Below are 26,334 nucleotides of genomic sequence, written 5' to 3'. Positions count from 1 at the left end.
TCTTCTCTCTGGGACCACGCTGAGGCGATCTCCGGAAGCGGAGGGGCCTCAGAGGAGGGACCGCGACGCATCCTGGGCTTTGTAGTCCGAGCCCACAGCCGCCGGCCAAGACCGCGGCGTCAGGACCCGGAGAACTACAATCCCCAGCAGCCCGCGGCGAGCGGAGAGAGGGGGGAGCTCGCGTCACGTGGGCTCCCGGCCTGGGCGGGCTACTTCTCAGTGGCGGCGGCGGCGGCGGCGGCTCGGGGGACCGGGGCCTTTTGTTCGGAGCGGCCGCGGGGGGGGCCCCGGAGCGGCGAGGCCGGCGGCCTTCCCCAGCTCGCTCGGTCCCGGCACACCCTCGCGGGGGTGGGGAGGCCGCCCCCTGGGCCGGGCCTCGCCTCAGGCGCCGCCGCCCCGCCCTAGGCCCGCCCCGCCGGGCCTAAGGGGAGGAACCGGCCGGGCCTTCCCGCGCGGCCCAGGCACCTCCGGAGTCGCCGCCGCTGCCCTGCGTGCCCCGGACCGAGGCTGCCCCTGGTTGCTTCCGCAGACGCCATGAAGATTAAAGATGCCAAGAAACCCTGTAAGATGGGGCGTGGGCCCGCCGGGTTGGGAGAGCTCTGGGGCCCGGGCGGAGGCGCCTCAGTGGAGCGGCCTGGTCCCCGGCCTGCGGCTCGGGGTGGGGGCGCGGGCACCGAGGCCCCTGTGCAGCCCGGAGGCCCCCGCCGCCCCCGGCGGCCCCCGCCGCCCCCGGCGCTTTGCGTCCTCCCCGAGTTCTGGGGCGCGCTCACGGGGATTTTTCGTTCGGCTTTCGCCAGGCGTGCTGGACCTGCCAGTCCACTCCCCCTCTGCCCCCCTGAAACCAGGTTGGAAACGGGCCTCATTTGCGCGGGGGCATTTACCACTGTTTGTTGTTGTTGTTGTTGTTGTTGTTTTCTTTTTTCCTCTACTGATTTCTGGGCTTCTCGCTTGTGTCCTTGAAATCCCGGTGTGTTCCTGGGAGTTGTCACTGTTGTTAACAATTAGAATCTTTTGAAAACACGCCGGTCACCTACCAGTGGGTAATTGCCGTGGCTTGTTTTTGTTTAGAATGACAGCTAGATCGTGTTGGCTTTAAAAAAAATAATAAACAAAATTTAAAAAAAAAAACATAAACCAAAAGGAAGATAAAAATCACGGGTATTCCCGCCACTCAGAGCTAACCTCTATTAATATTTTGGTGGATACTCTTAGAGATTTTTCTACGACTGTATATGTACGTACTGTTTAATGAAATATTCGTCACATGTTTTAAGAGCAAATCAACTTTCATTTCCTTTTTATTTTTAGGCTTTTAAAGACCTTTTACTCCTGTAAGTAGCTTATTTAATCACTCATCACGATTTTCGGACTTTCTAAGTACATTCTCCCAAAGGAACTAGGGGATGTATGCTTATCTTAGGGTCGTATTGGTATTTTACGGTCTTTACTGTCTCATGTGATCTTACAGATCTAAGAAATCTGCACAAGGGAGCATGGACACCTTCCCTTCTGGACGGTCAAAGTTCTTGTAACTTCACCAGAAAGGCAGCCTACCAAAGCACTCTAAAAACTACTCATTGTTATTTAAATGTGAGATGATTTGGTCTTGATTTTACAGATGAGGAAATGGGATTTATTTAGCCCCGGAGTGACTTTTCAAGGCTATACCAACCACCTCTGTGCTGATGAGGTTCCCTGAGTGTCCAGTGTTCTTTTTTCTGCACCCGTGGGGGTACAATTTAGTCGAAATAGAGAAACCTTTCTGATCTGGTGGTTTTATCTGCCTGCTTAAGAGATACGTACTTTAATGATGATTTCTTTTTTGTTTTTTTTTGTTTTTTTTTTGTTTTTTTTTTTTTTATATGATAGTCACAGAGAGAGAGAGAGAGAGAGAGAGAGAGAGAGAGAGAGAGAGGCAGAGACACAAGCAGGCTCCATGCACCGGGAGCCCGATGTGGGATTCGATCCCGGGTCTCCAGGATCGCGCCCTGGGCCAAAGGCAGGCGCCAAACCGCTGCGCCACCCAGGGATCCCCTTAATGATGATTTCTTAGGATAGTGAAAGAGTTCTTGTTCAAGGAGTCTATAAAATAGTGACGTGAAGGCTTAGGTGACAGGAATATAGAACCACTTCTAGTTTTCTTTACAGTTGCTAAATTAAACTGATCTTGAACAGATGCAGTAATACAGAACACTTGGACATCTTAACTAACATTTTCCCTGCTTGTCTTAGAACTTCCATTTAGGGGATCCCTGGGTGGCGCAGTGGTTTGGTGCCTGCCTTTGGCCCAGGGCGCGATCCTGGAGACCCGGGATCGAATCCCACGTCGGGCTCCCGGTGCATGGAGCCTGCTTCTCCCTCTGCCTGTGTCTCTGCGTCTCTCTCTCTCTCTCTGTCTCTCTGTGACTATCACAAATTAAAAAATAAAATTAAATTAAAAAAAAAAAAGAACTTCCATTTAGTAAAATAAGTTGAACAATGACAAGCTCATACGCCCACTCTTACAGTTACATTCTTTTCGCCATGATAATTGGTTTGTTAGATTTGTTATCAGGTATGAATGCCACCTCTGTCAAAGGTGCTTCAGCAAAGATATAAAGGTTTATAAAATAAACTTTAGGTTGAGAAAAGAACACCTGTTTTTTTAAAGTTACGTATTACTACATTATGAAACCATTAATGATGAAAGAGTCATACTGAAATACTAGTCAGTTAATATGATTTAGAAGTCTAACGTAACATTTCCTGTTTCTTTTGTGTAGAAGATGACGTTACTGCTTCCTCAGTTCTTTACAGGAAAAGTAAAGAACATCTTGTTTTTCTGTGTGAAGGAAAGTATTTCAATTATGGATTATAAATATATGTAACCAGCAACTGTTATCTCTAATGTTCTTAGGAACATGAACACTCAGATTAGCTAAAGATACATTTTTGTTGCTTTTAAGTACTCGTATAGGGGTTTTTCTAATAATTATAAATTTATTTATTTTAATAATTATAGATTTAGTGAGCCCTTCATATGTTTAAAGCACTATCTTCACATGCATTGCAGCGTTAAACAAGTGGCTTTGGCTTCACATTCTTACATTCACATTTCTAAGTGTCCGAAAACATTGCTTTTAGGTACATCACTTAATGTATTGCAAGGTTATAAATCAGATGCGTGTACTTAACCAGAAAATAAGAAAAGGAATTAGTTTCATCTGCCAGATTATATAGTAAAAGATTAACATTTGAAATATGTGTTAATTCAACTCCAAGGGAGGGATAAAGTCAAACATTAACCTAATGAAAAACTTTTCCTAGTGAAAATATGGAAACCTGCAAAATGGCAGTGTTTGCTTTACCTTAAATTTTTCACACTGCTTCAATATTAGATATTAAAAAACCAAACAGCCATGAGTTCCTCTTGTACCTCGACTGACAGGATGTCTTAAGGTATGTTCGGCATTTGTTTTGCTTACCTTAGTGGCTTGTAGCCTAATTAACAAGATGATAATAAAAGATACATTTTTTTAATTTGAGAAGATAAAGATTTTTGAGTCTCTGCTTTGCTAACCCAAGCTGTTGCCTGAAGCTTTTGTCAAGAGCAGAGAAAAGTATATGGCATATGTGTGTGGTTTGCTTCTATATAATTTGATTGGCCTGTTTGTAAATTGAATCATTACTTAAGAATGATCACTTCCAGGGACGCCTGGGTGGCTCCGTTCGTTCCTTAAACATCTGACTCTTGATCTCAGCTCAGGTCTTGATCTCAACGTGGTGAGTTCAAGCCCCATGTGGAGCCTACTTTAAAAAAAAAAAAAAATCCCTTCCAGTAGATGATGAGATAAGGTACAATCGAATATGATAATTTCTAATGTTTCCTTTGATGTACCTAAATTACCAAAGGGGGGAAAAATATTTACCTGATGCTTTTCTAAGGAATTATGATACTAAAGATGTAAAAGTAGTTATTTTTTTAGTCTGTTTCAAAATACCAACATTTTTATTTGGAATGATTATCGGGAAAAGCAAAATGCATGTCTTTTTTATCCAAGAACATCAAGCATACCCAGAATTTACCTGCACACATGCCCATTTTAGAATTTTGCTTTTTAAAATAATCCACTAATGTTTTGAACATTTTCATCATTTGGTCCCTTTCCCATCAAAAGGTCCCAAAGGATCCCTTTGGGCTGAAATCTACATGGAGCCATTAACAGTTAAACAGTTCTTTAATATTTCTCCCCCACCCCTTTACAACACCTAGCAAGACACCAAACTCTTATAACACATCTTGTTAGAAATCAACAGTCTGCCTCATGGCTAGATATCAAGGGGATTGGACATGGCAGGTCTCTTCATATACAGTCTGTCTTGTAAGAGAGATAATTCTTGATGTAGCACCTTATGCTTACGATAGTTCTGGATATTTTTGTTACTGATGGCTAATGGCAGCTCTTTTAGGCTCAGCTGAAAAATAGTTATTTTTTGAAGGCCAGATATATTGTAGGAAAGTCTTGAGAGGGCAGCACATATTTGCCATCATCAAAATACTCATTTGCATTTATGATTTATGGAATGTGGTTTTTTTTTTTAATGTGTATTCTGGTTTTGTTTTGTTTTTTTCTTTTTTTTTTTTTTTAAGATTTTATTTATTCATGAGAGCCACACATAGAAAGAGAGGCAGAGACACAGGCAGAGGGAGAAGCAGGTTCCATGCAGGGAGCCTGATGTGGGACTCCATCTCAGACTCCAGAATCACGCCCTGGGCCCAAGGCAGGCACTAAACCGCTGAGCCACCCAAGGATCCCCTTAAATGTGTATTTTCATTCATTATTTTCACCTTGGCAATGGAGAGTTTTATTATCAAAGAAAAAAAATGTTTAGGTTATATGCAGTAAGTAGCTTGTTCACACACTGGTAACCTACTTTTAACCTATCTCTTGGCTAGAAGCAACAAAGCTATAGGTATAAATACTTCCCTGATTTTTTAGGAAACAGATATTTTTCTTACCTCATGAGCTATTAGTGGACCTGTGGTTGTACTTATATTTGCCTCATACTTGGAATTGCAAACAAAGTTTGACCTCCATGCCCCTTTCCCCTCCTATTTTGGTCAGTGACAAAAAAAAGTTGTGGGTTTTTTTTTTTTAATGTACTGGAAAATGTAAAGATCAGTAATTATACCACTTACTAAATGATAGGAGTGGATCATTATTAAGAATTTGTGTTTTCTGTAGGACACACCTCACTGGCTCAGTCATTAGAGCTTGGGACTCTTGATCTTGGGGTTGTGAGTTTGAGTCCCTTGTTGGGTGTAGAGATTACCTAAAAATTTTTAATTTCTTTTTCAAGTTCCAAAGAGGCTGTATTATATACAGAGGGAAGGGGGTTCAGTCCTTCTTGGCTACTGCTTTCCTCGTGGCTTCCAGGACTTTGCTCTTTTCCTCTTTTCCTTTTGGCACGGTTGTAAGTCCCCACACTTTTTTTGATGAACTTGAGGGGACACTTGTCCTTAGAGATCTTGCATGTGCCACTCATGCTGTTCATATGGGGCGTATGAGATGAAGCAGCATACTTCTGGGATCATACCCTGCACAAACTTGGTGTGTTTGGTGAGGTGACCGTGGCAGCAGCAGCTATACCTGGGCTTGCTTCCACTGTTACTCACCTTGTGGCCCTTATTGAGGCCCACAGCCATAGGGTAGCATAGAGCCATAGCATTGCTATGGTAGCATTGCTCCTCCATGGCTCCTGGGGCAGAGGGCTTCCATACTTTTTTAATGTGATTTTTTTTTTCCCCTCTTTGGCATAAGGGAATGAATTCCAGAACTCTGCTGAGTTAAAGGTTCACTATACCAAAGATGGCTGTTACCAACTTTTTTTCTTTAGAGTCACTGGCAAGGCGGAGTTCTTCCAGTCCTTCCTAATTTTAAGAAGAAAATTGTCATAATTGAGACTTACTAAGAAATAGAAAGGACATGCAGTGTTCTAGTTTGCACATGATTACTGAGAAATTCATTGTCTACAATAGAGCGTCTCTAGTTACACTTCCCTTAAGAACAGACATATCTCATAGGCTAGATGTGAGATGATTCTTGGGGTTTTTGCATTCTTAATTTTAAAAAACAACCTCTGTAGGCAATAACCCTTAAAGATATTATACAGTTTTTCCAACTTAATTTACAGTTATTTCATAAAACATTCTGTTTCTCTAGTCCAGTGTAAAAAAGTGAGTCACTCAAAGATTTAAAATTGAATGGTAATACTATGAGTTTGTGGTGGTTGTTGGCTATTCTTTTTTTTTTTTTTTTTTTTAAGATTTATTTATTTTAGAGTGAGAGACCATCTTCAACAGACTTCCCACTGAGCACAGAGCCCAAGGCAGGGTTTGATCTCATGACCTGAGCTGAAACCAAAAGTTGGACGGTTAACCGATTGAGCCACTCAGGCATCCCTGGTGGTTGTTATTCTTTATATGTTGCATGTCGTACATATCTTATAATATTTTTCAGTAATTAATGTAATTTAAAAGAAATGGCAGATTGATATACTATAACAATAAGACATAACTTTGTAAACAAGTTTTTTTGGTTTCTGTGTGGAGTTTTTCAGCTACAAGATTGGTTGTTCCATGCAAATAATATCAACAAAAGCTTTTTAAAACAAGCCACCAGGGGGATCCCTGGGTGGCTCAGCGGTTGAGCGCCTGCCTCCGGCCCAGGGCGTTAATCCTGGAAACCAGGGCTCCCTGCATGGAGCCTGCTTCTCCCTCTGCCTCTCTCATTAATTAATTAATTAATTAATTAATTAGATATATATGTAAATAAACAGTAGAAGATTTTTGTTTTTATCATTTTAATGATGATACTTAAACAGTAGTTTTCTTTGGGAAAGAACTAGTTAACACTTTTCGTGCACCCTAGGTTTCACAAGCGATTTCATTCAGTGAGCCTTTTTTCTACTGCCTACTCCGCTGTTAGGTATTTTGGAATTGGCCATTGACCCCTTGGGATGAAAAAGTGTGGTACTCCTACATAGCTTTAGAAAAGTAGAAAATTTCTTACTCTCCAGTATTTCATCTATAAACTTCAAATATCTTCCTAGGCAGTAAGGTCTTTTCAAAACTTAATTTATGGTTTCGTGTAAGAATTAAAAGTTCTTCACATAAATATTAATTGGGTTTTTCTTTCAAGAATGGCAGTTTTCAAATATTTATAAACCTGGGAGCAGACAGGGACTTCTGACTGAAAATAAAGATAACATGATCCTTGAGCCTGGTAATTTTTCAGCATTGTAGTTTGCTCTGAAGTAATCTTTTTATTTGTATGTATTTTGACACCTGACACATATGTAGTAAAACTATAAACTTAATTTCTAAAGTATTTTTAACTTTGGAAAATAAAGGTTTTTAGCTTAGTAAATCTTCCCTTGTAGAAATTTTTCTATCCCAGAATGCATTTTATGTGGCAACAGTGACTTGTACACCCACCCCCATGAATCTAGAATCAAACATGATCAAATAAGAGAAATCAGGTCCCTGGGTGGCTCAGTCACTTAAGTATCTGCCTTTGGGTCAGATCATTCAAGGTCCTGGGATCCAGCAGAGTCAGGCTCTCTGTCTGCTTCTCATTCTCCCTCTGTCCTTCCCCGCTCAGACACCCTCCCCTCTCTCTCCCCACTCTCAAATTTTTAAAAAATAAATCATTTTGGTTATATCAGAATCATTCCTATGTTTTATGTAATGTCCACTGAAAAGTGTCCTCTAATTATCTACCTGTTCAGCATATTGGGAAAATTCTGAAGCCATCTCTGACTTACTGGATCAGTAGAACTACCCTGTATTGTCTTTTCTTTCAGTGTGTTGTCCAAGCAAACAGTTGCTGTGAATTTCTTGTCTGTAAATTTTAGTATTGCTGCTTGCTACTAGGGATTTGAAAATTGAGAAAATTTAGTCCATTTCTTTTATATTTTAGTTGCTTATAAAAATCTTTAGGTGACACAAATGTTATGGCTGTTGGGGTCTTACTGACCCCCCAGATTATAGTCTTAAGTCATTTTACTATTTTTTAAAGAAGTTTCCTTTTTAACACTGTCTTTAATGTCTAAACTTGGGTTTCAAATACAAAAAATAAATGAGCTTTAAAAAAAAAATGAACTATTTCTCCAGAAGAAAATAATTAGAATTACTCCTTCCTCATTTAATATTATTTACTGTACTGATTTCAGTAAGTGTAAATTCTGAAATGGAGAAATGTATAGAATCCTTTCTTGTTGAATTGTATGTTACTGGTTTCTAATACTCACATATATCAAATAAAATACTAATATTAATATCAAATAAAATACTAATATTTAAGAAACAGATTTTGGAGGGAACTAGTTTCCCATGACAGCTTATACATAAAAAACTGTGAGGTATATTTTGTTCTGAGGTTTTTTTGTAATGTATGTATTAGAGTATTTTGTATTAAGTATTAAATTATTCTTGAGTCTCTGTCATTTTGTTTAAGATCTCAGAGAATTGAAACAGACCTGGAACAAACTAGGATTCAGAGAAGTTAATGGTTTTTCCAAAGTCATATAAGTCCAGTTGGCGAAAGAACAGCAAGTCCCAAACCCAAATGATATAACTCCCTGCCCAAATGTGCCCAATAGACTTCTCTTCAACATTATTAACAGCTAATTTTATTAACCAGATGTACCAAAGAAACATAACATTTAATGAGCAAAGAATAAGTTCTTTTTAAGGAGGTACTTTTTCCCTTAGGTTACTTGAAGTAATTATAGGCCAATTTTATTACATTAAAATCTTATTAGAAATATTATCAAGCCCTAGGTAATGACCTATTTATTAAAACAGGTCCAAATTTGGACGAATTATTGGTCCAAATTTTTCCTGATTCCCCTGGGGCATATGATGAGTATTTAGTAGGGTGAAAAGGAATACCTATCTGAGCAGGAATTGAAAGGCCCTGGGCGAGCTCTAAGCATCTTACGTTACAGGTTTCTAGAAAATGTTAAAGTAATACTTCGAAGGGAAAAGGTTGAGTTGCACATAGAAGAAGCATCTTACCCCCAGAATGTTATTGACTGCATGATTCAGCATATATGAAGTTTGTGGCTAATTAACTAGTACCTAATTTGCATTTCTAAAGTTGATATATACAATGTTTTTTGTTTTTGTTTTTTTAATCCACAGCTTTCCCATGGTTTGGCATGGACATTGGGGGGACTCTAGTAAAGCTCTCATATTTTGAACCTATTGATATCACAGCAGAGGAAGAACAAGAAGAAGTTGAGAGCTTAAAAAGTATCCGGAAATATTTGACTTCTAATGTAGCATATGGATCCACTGGTATTCGGGATGTACACCTTGAACTGAAGGATTTGACACTTTTTGGCCGAAGAGGAAACTTGCACTTTATCAGATTTCCAACCCACGACCTGCCTACTTTTATCCAGATGGGAAGAGATAAAAACTTCTCAACATTACACACGGTGCTATGTGCTACAGGAGGTGGTGCTTACAAGTTTGAAGAAGATTTTCGCACAGTAGGTATCTTACTCAAAGCCAAAAATTGATGCTCATTCTTTTTTTTTTTTTTTTTTAAGATTTATTTATTTGAGAGAGAGAGTATGTGCATAGGAGTGGGAGGAATGACAGAGGGAGAGGGACTAGCAGACAACTCACTGTGGGCCTAGTCCATCATGGGATTCAGTCTCACAACCCTGAGATCATGCGTGACCTGAGCCAAAACTAAGAGTTGGACTTTAAACCAACTGCCACCCAGGTGTCCCCTCCTTATTTTTAAAATAAGAGGCTAGGTTCCCATCTAGCATGTTGCCTAGATTAGTTCCCCCTGCTGGATACAGAGGAAGTTTGTATTCATGACTAGCTTTTCATTTGGGGCACTTAAACACCTTTATAGACTGAGTAAAAAATTGCCCAGATTTGGGCTTATTGTACATAATACTTGGTAAAACTTGCCAAGTTTAGGGACTGCTATAAAGCTACAATAAAAGGGGATTTCAATGAATTTGGCAGTGTACAAACCCAAATATAAGTGGGGTTTGAATTACAATCACTATTATTGACATGTGTTTGCATTGCTTTTGTGTATTATCCATACAGTCCTCTCTCCCAGGGCCATCTCTTTCCCTGCCCCTGCCTCTTCACTAAAAACAAAAACAGCTGAGGCCAGTGTCTTTTGATTTAGTAGACATCTGAATGAGAGTCCCTGTTTTCCCTTTTTTCTGGTTTTATCCACCAGCCTTACTATGATCCTATCTCAAAGGAGGTCATTTGGATATGGCAAGAGGACTATGTAACATTGATTATATACTAGTGGGGGTTTGCCAAGCTTCTTCATTCTTCATTAGTCCTTTCGTTTGAATAAAAGAAAGTTAGCATTTGGGGCTACTGAAATTTGTTTTCTTTGAAAACATGCATAAACCATTTAATTTCTTAAATTCACATAAGAAAAGTCTGTTAATAGAAATGTAAGTGATCACTTATATGGCTCACATAAGTGAGCCCCTTAAACTTTGAGATAGTTTAAAAGTCTAAATTGTTATTCATTTTTTTCTTTCAATGGATAATACTGATTTGCATTCAATTTATTGAATGGTTTGAACATAAGAAGTCCTTGCCCACTAAATGTTAGTTTGCTCCTCTCCTCCTCTCCATCTTTGTAAAAACTGAAATATCCCCACAAATTTCCAGAATGCATCCAAAGGGTAATACCACCATCACTGAGAACCATTGGACTAAGAGATAATGAGACGAAACAAAACAAGTGAAAATGTATGGGTCATAGATGATTTTCAAGTTTTATAAAGTACATGAAAATTAAACATACAGTGCATTTGAGCCAAGTATTTTGAATACTGTCCCTTTTTCACTTTACAAAATTCTATGGTGTTTTGTTTTGTTTGTTTATAGATTGGAAACCTCCACCTGCACAAACTGGATGAACTTGACTGCCTTGTAAAGGGCTTGCTGTATATAGATTCTGTCAGTTTCAATGGACAAGCAGAGTGCTATTATTTTGCTAATGCCTCAGAACCTGAGCGATGCCAAAAGATGCCTTTTAACCTGGATGATCCCTATCCACTGCTGATAGTGAACATTGGTTCAGGAGTCAGTATTTTAGCAGTCCATTCCAAAGACAACTATAAACGAGTAACCGGGACAAGGTAGTGACCTTTTTGTACTTATTGCAGCATTCATGTTGTTTTATACACAGAAGTTGTAAAATCATCTTAATGCTAGCCTCTAACATGCATTTGTGCAGTAGCAAAAAATGTAGATGTGTAGGTATAAGTGTTGCAAATAATATTGTTTTATAAGGTATGTGTATAAAGATTCAAACTAAAATCATTACATATTTACATTTGCTTAACATCAGTTGGCATCAAAATTTCCATAATTGTAAGAGGGAGTTCTTATCTGGAATGATTCTAATGACTTGTATTTGCCAAAGCATTCTTGTTGTTTTTCACTGTTTTATAACATATTTAAGCCTGAAATTTGCCACTGGTCAGCTTGCATGATGGTTGGATCAGATTCATATTTGTGTGGTATCGGATAACATTGTAATAATTTTTTTTCAAGATTTATTTCATTTATTTGAGAAAGCAAGAGAGAGCATGAGGGGAGAGGCAGAGGGAGAGAGAGAATCTCAAGTAGACTCCCCTCTAAGCACAGAGATCCGTGCAGAGTTCAGTCTCATGATCCTAAGATCGTGACCTGAGCCAAAATCAAGAATCAGATGCTCAACCAACTGAGCCATCCACATGCTCTTGTAATAATTCTTAGAGGACAAATTTAACATGAGCTCTTTATCGGATAACAATGTTCTAAATATCCCATAAGGTATTTCTTTAATTTCTATAATGCCTGAAATATTATTGTAAAATGAAATTTAAAATTGTCCTTATGATTCTGATATATACTTTATCAGCTTTTTTTTTTTAATTTTTTTTAATTTTTTATTTATTTATGATAGTCACACAGTGAGAGAGAGAGAGGCAGAGACATAGGCAGAAGGAGAAGCAGGTTCCATGCACCGGGAGCCTGACGTGGGATTCGATCCCGGGTCTCCAGGATCGCGTCCTGGGCCAAAGGCAAGCGCCAAACCGCTGCGCCACCCAGGGATCCCTACTTTATCAGCTTTTAAGGAGGGTAGAGACTCCTGTTTGAGGAAAACTTGCGGGTTTATGAAGAAAAACTCATTTCCATTTTAAAGTAGTACTCTTATTAAAGTGATAATTTTTTTTTTATCTAAGTAAACTCTACCCCCATGTGGGGCTCAGACTCATGACCTTGAGATGCAGAGTTGCATTCTCCACTGACTGAGCCAGCCAGGCACCCCTAAATGATACTTAAGTATTTTTTTAAAGATATTTTTATTTTTTAATGTATTTGACAGAGATTGAGCATAAGCACAGGGAGCAGTAGAGGGAGAACGAGAAGCAGGCTCTTCACTGAGCAGGGAGCCTGATGCAGGGCTTGATCTCAGGACTCTGGGATCATGACCCAAACACAAGGCAGACACTCAGCTGACTGAGCCACCCAGGCTCCCTCTATCTATCTATCTATCTATCTATCTATTTATTTATTTATTTATAAAGATTTTATTTATTCATGAGAGACACAGAGAGAGAGAGAGAGAGAGGCAGAGACACAGGCAGAGGGAGAAGCAGGCTCCATGCAGGGAGCCCGATGTGGGACTCGATCCCGGGCCTCTAGGATCATACCCTGGGTTGAAGGCAGCGCTAAACCGCTGAGCCACCCAGGCTGCCCCCCAGGCGCCCTTTAGTATTTTATCTCTGTGGTTTCTAAAAATCTGCTTCCATTGTTAACTCTCTATACCATAGAATTACAGGGAAGTATTACCTACTTCAATCAATTCTAAAAGAAATTGAGTCCGTTAACTAAATTCCAGGGATAGAGTTTGTTAGAAATTTAGGTGAAAGGAGGGAAAATGAATGGGAAAACTTAGAGAGGGTGACAAAACATGAGAGACTACTAACTCTGGGAAACTGAACAAAGGGTGGTAGTGGAAGGGGAGGCAGGCGGGTGGATGGGGCACCTGGGTGATGGGCACTGAGGAGGACACCTGAGCACTTGGTGTTATACTGTATGTTGGCAAATCGAACTTCAATGAAAAAAAAAAAGGAAAAAAATAGAAATTTAGGTGAGACTGGGAGCAAAGGTTTTGATTCTAGGGATTAGAGAGACATGGTTTCATTTTATCAGCATATCCAAGTAAATTTTTATCCTTAACATATTGACCAACCTGACAAATTTTCTCACCATATTCATTTTTGGGTCACGCTAAAATGCTAATGTGTCACATTGAATTGATTTCAGCCTTGTCAGACCAAGTAAATAGGCCTTTCACTAAATCATTTTCCTGGGAACCATTTAGAGTTATAAGTTTTCTCCTTTTAATTCATATGATACTACTTTTTTTTTTAACACTTAAACTGCTTTCCCTCCCCATCCCCACACATAAAGCATTTGTTTTTAGCAATTATAAAGTGTAAGGAATTGGGTAAAGATAATAGAAGATATAAAACATCCCTCCAGCCTTCATGTTGCTTCTACCAACTGATTTTCCCCCCTTTGGTTTATTTTTTCATCTGTCAAGTTTGGTTTGGCATTTTTCTTACCTTCATTATGCTGATATTTCAGCACTTGGCATTAGCAATGTGTTCTTTCTTTGTGCATATCGATAACATGAATACTCCTTTTAATTTTGGAGAAAGAATACTTTATAAATATAACTTACCCAGTTTTCTTTATTTTCTTTAGCCTTGGAGGGGGTACATTTCTGGGTTTATGCTGTTTATTGACTGGCTGTGAAAGTTTTGAAGAGGCTCTTGAAATGGCATCCAAAGGTGACAGCACCCAAGCTGACAAACTGGTCCGTGATATTTACGGGGGAGATTATGAAAGATTTGGTCTGCCGGGTTGGGCTGTAGCGTCTAGGTGAGTTTAATATTTATGTTGTAATTAAAGTTGCTTATTTAGTTTTTAGAAAGCAACGTATCAAGAAGCTACAAGGGGGCTTACTCCTACTTGGCTTAGGTTCCAAGTTTTGAACATTCATGTAATTTAAAAATAAGATACACGTTAAGTCTTCCCAGGTACACCCTGTAGGAAACCATTTTATTAATTCTTGAGTATCCTTTCAATATTTCTTTATGCAAATAAAAATATATATCCTTCTCACCCTCTTATACAGAAGGTAACTTTCAGAAGGTAAAATATATCTACCATTATACAGCATACTACTTACTCTGTGTACTCATCAACAAGCAACATATCCTAGTCTATCTGCCAGCCTCCGTCCCCCCTTCTCTCTCTTTCTCCCCTTCCTCTCTCTCTCTCTCTCTCTCTCCCCTTTGTCCCCCTTCCTTTTTCTCTCCCCTTCCTTCCTTCCCTCCCCTATTAACACTCTCTTGGTATTTTATTCTGTGGATTTATCAGAGTTTCATGGTGATTTCCAGTATTCTGCCATGTGTGTAGTTCAGTGAGTCAGTAACCTTGTTTATACCGTATTTTATACCTGTATAAATTTATCTGTAGGATAAAATGTGTGAAATGTTGCTTATTATCAACAGAATTTTGTTTGTTTTTCATTTCTCTGCAGTTTTGGTAATATGATTTATAAGGAGAAGCGAGAAACTGTCAGTAAAGAAGATCTAGCAAGAGCTACTTTAGTTACTATCACCAATAACATTGGTTCTGTGGCACGAATGTGTGCTGTTAATGAGGTAAAAAAATTTAACTATATGAAAAATATAGATTGGAGTTTTATGTATATATAGCAGGGCTTCTTTGTGTTCCTTAAGGAGACCTGTAGGATTGAGATCTCCTCTATTAAATCCCAAGGTTCATTAACTGTATATACCACGTGTACCAAATTATGTTACCTTTAAAGAAAGTAGCCGATTATTCAAGTTGGTAGTAGAACAAAGAGATATTTACATTTCAAATTTATCTACAAACTTTTTCAGAAATACACAACCTAAATCTCCTGAAGATAGAAAATTTTTTCCAAACATAGGACATTTTTGAGGTAACTAATTTTTGAAAGGGGTATTTTTTGCTATTAATGTTATATTTGATTAGCAAGTGCTTAGAAGTTTTCTTATTGCCTTCGGCTTCTTTACAGTGCTGCCTTGTTGCATATGGATCAAGCAGCATTGTACAGGGCTATGAAGGCATTGAGATTTGTTCTTCACAAGAAATTTGAATGATGTATACTTAGGAAAAGCAAGTACTCCTGTGTTCACCCTCATTGTTGGGTTATTTTTATTTGAAGGAGATTGTATATATAATCTGCCCTCATGTAATAGATGTATTTGCCCATTTAATTTTAATTTGATATTTGTAAATATCAAATACCTTAAATGAATTGGGAATTTTGCTTTTTTGAGGGAATCCTTCATCTGTTCATTTATTCATTAAGTATTTACAGAGAACCATGTGCCAGGCATTGTTCTAGGCACTTTGTACACTAGTGAAGAGAACAAAGATCCCTGACTTTGTGGAGATTGCATCCATTCTAGTATTTTAATAAATTTTTAGTATGTATAGGGTAATAAGTGGTATTTCTTAAAAAAGAAAATCAAAGAAAATTGAGAGTACATCGGCAGAAAACAAATTGCTGAGTAATTGAGTGATTAAAGGAAGGCTTATTGAAAATGTGACCCTTGGATAGATACTGGAAAGAGGTGAGATAATCATGCATGCAGATATTTGAGGAAAAAAGCTTCAGCAGAGAACAATTGTGAAAAAACCCAAATTAATCCTTTGAATTATTCTGTTTAAATCCAATATGTTGTTTCTCAGTGACAGTGTAGTAAGTTGGTTGATGGAGCCACTAACGGATGTCTTAACCTACGTTTTAAGGAGTATTTCACTTTTATTGGCTAACAATAATCCAGGACCTTTTTTCTTAGCCCTGTAGATCTACATTTTCACTGGCCACTTGATTTAGCAATAATTAAGGCCACTGTTTACACTATCCAAACTCAGTGTGCAAAAATGTATATTCAGAAGTTCAGTATACAGTGAGAGTGGAAAAGTTTCCTGGAATTTGAAACACCAGTTCTTCCATAAAAAATTTCCTTCAAGGTTCTCTACAGAACCAAATTAATGAGTGGAATCTTCTTAGCAGAGGGTGACTTGATGGGTTAGGCTGACGCCAGAGATGCTGGAAGCCTCAACTTTACAGTGTTAGTAATCCTAAACCCATTTAAAATACTTTTCCTTGGTTTTAATCTCAATAATATTTCTCCAAATTACTTTCTTAATAGATAGATTATTTATTGGTCATCTTCAAAATCAAGTGTCATCTAAAATCATTTACTAGGATCTTTCCAGAATTTTGCTTTTTTAAAATAGACTATATTTTTTAGAGAGGTTTTAGGTTCACAGCAAAATTGAGTAGAAAAATACGGGTAGAAAGTTCCCATATACCCTCGAACCCTACAGCTGTACAGCCTTCCCCACTGTCAACATCCATCATGAGATTGGTACATTTGTTATAATCATTGAACTTGCAGTGACACATTATTATCACCCAAAGCCCTTACTTTACACTGGGTTCACTCTTGGTGTACATTCTGTGGGTTTTGACAAATGTGTAGTGACATGTCCTGAACTAAATTTTAAATATTCAGGATTATGGAGATAATATGTACCAGGAACGTAGTAGACACTCAAAAAAGGTAGTAGTTGTTTGCATTTTAGAGTAGAGATTTTCTAAACCCTACTGTATTATAAAATCCACTTGATAATTTATATTTCATGTCATTTTCTTCTTTCTTTTTAGAAAATAAACCGAGTTGTCTTTGTTGGAAACTTTTTACGTGTCAATACTCTCTCAATGAAACTTTTGGCATATGCACTGGATTATTGGTCAAAAGGTCAACTGAAAGCATTGTTTCTAGAGCATGAGGTATGATAAGAAAATAATGCTTTGCGAATTTTAATAGCATGCTTTTATTTATTTATTTATTTATTATTTTTTTATTTTTTTTACTTATTTATTCATGAGAGACACAGAGAGAGAGAGAGGCAGAGACACAGGCAGAGGGAGAAGCAGGCTTCATGCAGGGAGCCTGATGTGGGATTCAATCCTGGGTCTCTAGGATCAGGCCCTGGGCCAAAGGCAGGCGCTAAACCGTTGAGCCACCCGGGCTGCCCAATAGCATGCTTTTATAAGCAGGTTTCATATATTGCTTCTTACTGTGTACTTATAAGTATAAAACTATGATTTACCTAATAGTATATTGAGTCCCTAACTTCAATTTGAATTGGGGAGATAAGGGTTACTATAACCTGGTAGGCACCCCATTAAGGTGGAGTTTCCTACTTCACTGACCAAGAAATCCTACTTCACTGACCAAGAAAGAGCCATACTAGATCTTACAAGCTCTGTAAATATTGGGCTGCTGTATACTTAGTTAAATTGTATTCTTTTGTTGTTTTGTTTTTCTCTAAAAAATATTAAAAATGAACTGATACACAAATATATAATTAGACAATGAAAATTCTCCTTAATCCTACCACCACAACACCTCCAGAAGGACCACTGTTAAAATTTTGGAGGTTATTCAAAATTTTTTTTCTATTCGTTCATTATATCCGGTTATTCTGATCTGAAAATATCAGTTCACATAATATTTTGGATTAACTAAATCTACCTTGAATTGTTTTGTTTCTGATCAAATGGAAGTATTATTAATTTTAATAACAGATTCAGAGTATTTTCTTGTGTTTATGTTGGGTTGTTACTGCTCTCACTATGGTGAACTGCTGCTGTGCAGGCTCCGAGTGGCATGCTGTAGCCCGGGAGATTGGCAGGTGAAAGAAAAGGAATTGTTTTGAGGAAAGGGGAGAAGGGCTCAGAATTGTAGTAATAGCCCTAGAAGCTTTTCAGTGTCTAAAAACCACACTTTGAAAATATATATTTCACATTTTTCAAATACTAGCTGGCAACACAGAAATTGATAACTTTTTGAATAAATGTTCTTAAATAGATTTTACATAAATATCTGTTTCTAGTAGTTGTTAATATTGCCTACTAATTTAAAAGCTGAACTGTGTTAATAATTGTTTTAAAATTATACAGGGATATTTTGGAGCTGTTGGTGCACTTCTTGGGCTGCCAAATTTCAGCTAAAAAGCATCAGGTTTCTCTCTACTAATAAATGTCATCCATGAGGAACTGAAACCAGAGTCATTGTTACTGCATTATTTGTCACTGGGAACCAAAGGATAACAGAGTAGCACTATTCCTGTTGATTTTTAAATGTCACAGTGGTAAGCTGCTAAAAGTTGCCATATTAAAAGAGAGAGCTTGGTAACATGTGAAGTATTTCTAATTGAAATGCTTTCCCTTCTGTATATAGCCAGTGTTAAATCCTTAAATGCAATACAGCCTCTGATTATTGAGCTTCCTCTCAGAAGATTTTCTATTTATTTTATGTAGCCAACTATTGCAGTACTGTATGCTCAAACAAATCTTAAAGTCTCTGAAATGTTTAGCTCCTGAAAATAATTGGATCTGAATATTTGTTACAAGTGCATTCTGTGTGTCTTGGTTACTACTAAGTGGACAGTAACATACCCTGTATCAAACTTATTGAACATACCCTTCAAACTTATTGAAATGGCTATCAAAGATGATCATTTTTTTTGTGATTTTAGAAATGTTAAGGCAATATTAATTATTCATTCTTGTGGTTTTCTCAACATTTCCTTCACCAAAAAAGCATGTTTATGTGATATTTTCCCAGAACTATAAACTTTTTCAAATGCCATAATTTAATTGAAATACTATTATTAAATATTATCCTGAATTTTAAGATGAATCCTAGAAAATAACATAATCGGTGATAATTGCACTTTCTGTATTTTATGTTAATCTTTATATGAAAAATGTTTTGTATCCTTTAATTAGAGGCTTAATTACTTATTTGAAAGTCCATTCAATGAGGTCCCAAGACTATACTAATAGAATATGGTTTGTGTGCATTGATAGAGACCTGTGCTCTTTCTATACCACATTTATCTTGGGCCTGAACTTAGTCATTTCTGTTTAATTAGGTCTGAAACTTCAAAGCCAGAGACTTTAATCTATTATGAACAGCAACAAAATCACATTTAATCACATTTATTCTAAAGAGATGTTATGGAAATCTAAAAGATGAGTTGTTTTGAAACTGTAGGAGTCTGAGGCAGTATTGCAGAATTAGAAAAGGATCAGTGTTTTATACATTCTGGTAATAAAGGCATTATAGTTCCAAAATTTGTAAATCCTCTTGCCTTGGAATTTGTTCTCTATTTTGAAGTCATTTTTTATAATGTTACTAATTTTTTCAGATTTTTACTTTGGCATTAACGTTTTTGGAGGTCCAAGAGCAGCGAAGTTGTTTAAGTCTGTTAATTAATTAATTGGTTTAAGAAGTAGATTTGGGGAAAATATTCACCTCCTTAAATTACCAGTAAATGTGGATGTGCTTTGAAGAGCTTAAAAATTGTTTACATTATAGGAAGAAAGAAGTATTTATATGGTTTTATGGAACATAATTTTTTTCCATAAAAAACAATGTGCAGTAGAGGTGCTTGAGACATTTCTCCTTATAGTTTTCAAATTTTGTGCTCAAATATTTAAAATTCAGTTTTATTTATTTAAAGACATGAACATCTGAATAATGAGAGTGATTTAATTTAGAGGGAAAAGCATGTAAGGTAATTTTTTAGAATTTAGAATATTTGGAACTTTGAATTCATGTTAGGTCAGTAAGTCATTTTGAAAAATCTACAATGACTAAATGTTTCTTACTTTAATGTTTCCACTGTTGTAGCTAGATATTTATTTCTGTTATTACAAAAAGCCATGCGTTCAGTTTATTTTAAAATTCTGTGATTTGGACATTTGTATAAAAAGTTTTTATTTTTAAGTGATAATTTCAAGTTGTATACCTCTGGCAAACTATATTAACAGCTATAGATCTGGGGCTGTCTTTAAGAAAGAAATGGAAGGGTCAAAGTCCATGTAAGTTAAGTTGATCATTGCTTTTGTTAATTTGGGACTGTGTTTCATACTTTTGTCCTTTGAAACTGAAGTTACCTGTTAAAATGCATATACAGTGAACAACCATTTCACCACTGTTGATCTTGGCTATTCTCATGTATAATCAAGAATTCCTGGAGTAATGAACATGAACACAGAGTTGTGATAGACTGCCAAGATTCTAGTATTTTTTTTTTATAGCCTCACAAAATTCTTTGTAAGCATACAGTGGTAAATAGGTTTAGTTCTAAGCCCAATCAGCATAATGCCTAAAAGCTCTCTATTAGACTGTACAGTTTAAGAACATAAAGTGTAAGCCATATGTAATTTGTCATTTTCTAGTAGGCACATTTAAAAAGTAAAAAGAAACAGGTGAAAATCATTTTGATTATATATTTCTATTTAACCCAATATGTCTGGTATGTTACCATTTCAACGTATAATCACTATAGAAAGTTATTTAGGAGATACCTATTTTTGTTTAACTTTGTCTTTAAAACCAGTGTATATTTATACTTAGGGCACACCTCAGTTTAGGCTAACCACATTCCAAGTTCTCAAGAGCCAAATTTGGGTAGTGGCTACTGTACTAGACAGTGCAGTTCCAGAGCTAGCTCTTAAAAATGAACACTATCATGTATCCATTAAAACTTTATGAATAACGGCTTTTTAAAGAATGTTTGAGAGGGGATATGGGAAATATTATTTTTTATGGGAGTTTTTTTTTTAAATACAGAAGGAAGGTAAATAGCTCGTTTGGGCTAGTTTATTTTACACAGATTAGCTGTATTTCTGGCCAATTCAAAAATACCTTACATTGAATCCTGCCATTTCATCATGACCATGTATCATTTTTACAGTGATACTGATAAAGTTGCCCAAGAACCATCCTGACCGACCTCAACAGTCTCCAGAATGTCTTTTTCCTTCACTGAAGCAAATTTGATGATTCCAGTGACTTAAGTCCCCCCAACCTTATCTAATTGAACTTTGAGAAGACAATTTTAGGACTAAAAAGAGGCCTGTTTAATTCTTCATTGAGTTTTATACACACAAGAGAACCTTTATAATTTTTGGATTTAATTTTCATTCTTAAGAACTGGTATTTTCAAATGCAAAGAGCACTATCTATTTGGGGACTTGATAAAGAACACAATGTCTAGAACTTTCTGCTACCAATACCCCCCTCTCCCGGCAAAAAATTGCCTTTTAACTAGAGGCATTTAAAACTAATGGCTTTTCGTTCTATACCTAATTTCTCCAAAGACATAGTATTAGACTTGCTTGCTTGTCAACAGGGGCATTCCTTGCTTAGCTACTCTAATTTAAATAGGTGGGCTCTTTGTTTAGGTAAAGTCAGTGCCATTGCCAATAACAGACATGGCCGTTGACAGTCTTTAAGGAGGTTCAGATTTTTTGCCAAATACTAGACTCTGTAAAGATTCCCGAGTTTTTTACCTTTGCATGCAAATGTGATTACTGTATTATAAGTACTAGTTCCTGAAAGTCCCGTGTCTTTAAGAAAAATGCAGCTAAAGGGAAAGGTTTTCCTCTATGTCAGATGGGAACTCTTGCCTTCTAAGAGCAGTCCATCACATCTTGCCTTGATTTCTAAGGTTGCATTCTTGGGTGGAAAGCTTAGCAAGGCAATGATTTCCAGATGTCCTTTATAACCACTTTGCTTGTTTTTATATGCAAAAATGTTCATATTTTGTGTAGTATATCTTTTTTTTTCTGTTGAGCACTTTATGCTTTTTAGTCCGTTGCATTTGAGGATATAGCTTAGAAATCCTTTCTTATTTAAAGCCATGGAAAAACTCTTAAAGGATAATCACCAGAAAAAAATGAGTGTCTATTATTTTGCATTTAACTGAGTTTTGTGGTATGTATAAACAAAATATTAGAAATATATTGCCTTTTTGTGATACTCTTTGACCTTATTTAAGATGATTTGCCAGGAAATGTCATTGATGTCCTGTTTTCCTAATAAGGAATTCAGCCAACTTTGTTTCTATCATCAGATAACCTCAGAAAATAATGTGCTTTATCTGTATTACTGCCTATTTTCAATATTTGAGACAGTGGTTGTCTTATATTTTCTACTGAGCCTTGTAATAAAGACCAAAAGAAGTAATTTTTTTCTTCCTTTAAGGTATTTTTAATAGCCTAATAAAAATAATGGTGACATAAAAAGTAAATCACCCTAGCTTTTTGACCATATCTAAAATTCTGAGTAATTTCCACTTCTGAAAAGTTCAAATGTCTTGTCAAAGCAGTCTTTTTTGCTTGTGTTATCTCTTGTGTGTTCAGAGGATGTAGGATGGTAAGTTGGCATTATTTTAGAAATTGTGCCAGCCAGTGGTCTAAATTCTTATTTTCTTTCATTATAAAATGAGGGAATTGATTTGTTACAATGGGAAATGACTCATTTACCATCAGGATTCCGAAAAAAGACAGTTAGTTGCTCTATTCATGGCAGCATTTAGAAAGACTAAAATAATTTGTTTAGATACGTGGTGTCCTGTTTTGAAGTTAATATGATTTATATATGTTGATAGGCACTAGATTCTGGATTCTCACCAAACCAGTAGAATAGTATTAGATGTTCTCTCATAATGTTATGTTCTTGCCTATACTGGCCAAGTAGATAGACTTAAAGTAATATGAGGGGTTTTATATATATATAGTAAAGTGTGTGTGTGTCGGTGTATGTGTGTGTGCACATGTGTGTGCACGCTTTTATCTGTGGAAGTATCTGGAATTTTTATTGTGTTAACTTTAAAATTATGTGGACATTATTATAACTTTTCCATTGTACAAAAAGGAACATCCCACTAAATTCATGAATGTTTGAATATTAGATATATTTGAGATTTTTAGTGGCCCTTTTCTTCAAGCTGTTTCTTCTTTCTGGTCATTGTGAGTAGGAACAGATGTGGGATAAACTCTTCCAGGAATTACTGTTTTTGTCAAACACAATTCTTAGTGAAATTTCTAAAACAATTTCAATTACCTCCAAGTGAGTTGAAATATCATTCTAGTCATTTACATCAAATGTGATGAAGACCTAAAATACTTTTATCCTTAGAATTGTCTGAGAATAATGGTTCTGACATTCCCAGCTTGTTATTTAAAATAAATGTAGCAATGAGTTGATACTGAGACTTCAAGTACTACATAGTGCTGAATGATGATGTGTTTGAGGGGAAATAATTTTTTTTTCCTTAAGAAAAAAATTTAGAAATCTTTATATGTTGGCTTTTTGTGTAGTTAAGAGATTAAAATTTTCAGTCATTTTGCTGCAGCTGCCACTAATTTTGTGTTTAAAAGAACTAATGAATATATTTTTCAAAGGAGTGAATGAAGTTAAAATTCAAGGTTTTGAATTGTATAAAATATGCAACTGAATTTCAATTCTATGATATTGCTGAATTTTTTTGCTATTAACATCTTTTATTCATTGCATTGCTTATAGTTTCAGTAGCTTTCAAAGAAAACATTTGAACTTTTACATAATTTGTAAAATATACATAAGTAATGCAAATAGTTTGAGATTATTTTAGCTTTATGTGTATCTCTGAATCATGGACATCGTACATGGCACAATCAGTGGTTATTGCAGATATTAAGCCATTTTGAAATTTAAAACTTTTTTCTGAGGTATACATTTAGAACAAACACTTAGAAACAAAAGGTAACTGTGTACAACCTAACTAACATCAATATCTTAGTCTCTTTGTCCCAACTATAATTAATGGAATTAGGATGTAAGTCTTAATAAGAAGACGGCTTTATTATTTTTTTACAAATTGTATGCTTCCCTTTTTATCTGAACTATATTGAGACTTCCACTTTTTAACTAAAGTAAATGACATTTGTCTTAATTCTGCCCAGTTATTGACCAAATCATATCTAGATATTTGTGTGTTTTAATTTTACTTATATAAGCCATTTCAGTTTAAGTTGCCTTATTCTGTCCTTCACATTCTTCTTGTCAAGTCTAATAAGCTTTCGTCATGTTGGAATTCTTTTAACACTGAATCTGTGATGTAAAAATGTATGATGTGCTATAAATTTTATTCATAATAAACTAACTTATAGCCTATTGTAACCTATAAAACATTTCTTGTAAATTGTCTAGTTTATTTTTTCATTTATGTACATTTTCTTATGTAAATTTTTAAAATATTTGTTGTGGCCTGGTCTGTAAACATTCCTGTGCCCTTCTCCTTAATGCTTATTTGCATGAAAGAAACTTAGGTTTTGCTTGTTTATATTGGATGGCCATTAAGCCAACTTCTGTACTCTCTGCCTTCTTTCCTGTAGTTTAACTTTTTCTAGTTTTGTTCGTATTCTAAATAAATGTTAAAATCATTCTTTTTATTTCCTACTTTCCAAATAAATTCTCTAAGTTGTTTAATATGTGTCTTTTTATTATTTCATTTTATATATTGTACTCCCACATTTTCACTCTGATTAAAGTTTCAGCCGAGGAGCACCTGGGTGGCTCGGTTAAAAACCTATGCCTTCCTGCACCCCAATGTTCATAGCAGCAATGTCCACAATAGCCCAACTGTGGAAGGAGCCTCGGTGTCCATCGAAAGATGAATGGATAAAGAAGCTGTGGTCTATGTATACAATGGAATATTACTCAGCCATTAGAAACCACAAATACCCACCATTTGCTTCGACGTGGATGGAACTGGAGGGTATTACGCTGAGTGAAATAAGTCAATCGGAGAAGGACAAACATATGGTCTCATTCATTTGGGGAATATAAAAAAAATAGTGAAAGGGAATAAAGGGGAAAGGAGAAAAAATGAGCGGGAAATACCAGAAAGGGAGACAGCATGAGAGACTCCTAACTGGGAAACGAACTAGGGGTGGTGGAAAGGGAGGTGGGTGGGGGGTGGGGGTGACTGGATGATGGGCACTGAGGGGGGCACTTGATGGGATGAGCACTGGGTGTTATGCTATATGTTGGCAAATTGAACTCCAATAAAAGATAAATAGATAAAAATAAAATCAATCTCCAAAAAAAAAAAAAAAAGCCTCTGCCCTCGGCCCAGGTCATGATCCCAGAGCCCTGGGACTAAGCCCCACATCTGACTCCCTGCTCAGCAAGGAGCCTGCTTCTCCCCCTCCTCCCCACTTGTGCTCTCTCTCACTATCTGTTGCTATCTCTCAAATATATAAAATCTTTTTTTTAAGATTTATTATTTATTCATGAGGCAGAGACCCAGGCAGAGGGAGAAGCAGGCTCCATGCAGGGAGCCCAACGTGGGACTCGATGCCAGGTGTCCAGGATCACACCCGTGGGACTCAATCCCAGGTCTCCAGGATCACACCCCAGGCCGAAGGTGGTGCTAAGCCGCTAAGCCACCGGGGCTACCCTATGAAATCTTTTTTTAAAAGCAAAGTTTCAACTGAAATTACCTATAGTAGAATGTAAACTCTGAGAGCAAGGACATGGCACAGTCTTACCTCTAGCCCCAGTAGTTGGCACAGAGAAGGCATTCAGTAAAGAACTGTTTGCTGAGTGAATTCATTGTAGAGAAAGTGTTCTTATCTAGTCTGTCTACGTAAGATAGAATTATAGTTTTTCCCCACGTTCCTCTTCCCATCACTAGAAAGCATATTAAGTTTTTTATACATAAGAAGCCTTCATGAAATGTTGGGCTTATATTTATTAAAATGTGTAAAACTGGGCAGCCCGGGTGGCTCAATGGTTTAGCGCCACCTTCAGCCCAGGGCCTGATCCTGGAGACCTGGGATTGAGTCCCACGTCAGGCTCCCTCCATGGAGCCTGCTTCTCCCTCTGCCTGTGTCTCTGCCTCTCTCTCTCTCTCTCTCAATAAGTAAATAAAATCTTTTTTTAAAAAAAATGTGTAAAACTCAACTCTTTCTCAAAATGGGGCTATGTTACTCTATGCCAGGAATGAACGTCAAAACGAAGTGGTTCTTCCAAACTCTCTTGGGTGTGCTCAACGGGAGAGATGCCAGAACCTTGTGGTACTTTGGAAGTGTTATTTCACACATGCTTCCTCTAAACTAAAACTTCACTTACTTATTTTTAGTAGATAATGCTTGTTAGCTTTGTTTTAAAAAAAAAAAAAAGTGGGGCACCTGGGTGGCTCAGTTAAGTATCTGCCTTTGGCTTAGGTCATAATCCCAGGGTTATGGGATCAAGCCCTATGTCAGGTTCTCTGCTCTGAGGGGAGCCGGCATCTCTCCCTCTGCCTGCTGC

General features: G+C 37.0%; 1 protein-coding gene and 1 pseudogene across 1 annotated transcript; one reads left to right on the top strand and one right to left on the bottom strand.

Moving 5' to 3' along the window:
• The first annotated feature begins 209 nt into the window (after positions 1 to 209).
• PANK3 (pantothenate kinase 3) lies at positions 210 to 24,507 on the top strand. Its single transcript, XM_055325907.1, has 7 exons — positions 210 to 562; positions 9,188 to 9,540; positions 10,931 to 11,184; positions 13,808 to 13,984; positions 14,649 to 14,772; positions 16,839 to 16,964; positions 18,141 to 24,507. Exons 1-7 carry the CDS (start codon positions 535 to 537, stop codon positions 18,189 to 18,191), a joined length of 1,113 nt encoding a protein of 370 aa, XP_055181882.1. The 5' UTR covers positions 210 to 534; the 3' UTR covers positions 18,192 to 24,507.
• Positions 5,379 to 6,237, bottom strand: LOC129509984 (60S ribosomal protein L36-like; annotated as a pseudogene).
• Positions 24,508 to 26,334: the final 1,827 nt, after the last annotated feature.

Source organism: Nyctereutes procyonoides, unplaced genomic scaffold (assembly GCF_905146905.1).
Source record: "Nyctereutes procyonoides isolate TBG_1078 unplaced genomic scaffold, NYPRO_anot_genome, whole genome shotgun sequence".
Lineage (NCBI taxonomy): Eukaryota > Metazoa > Chordata > Mammalia > Carnivora > Canidae > Nyctereutes > Nyctereutes procyonoides.
The sequence above is the reverse complement of the archived record's forward strand: the minus strand, read 5'-3'. Positions and strand labels throughout refer to the sequence as shown.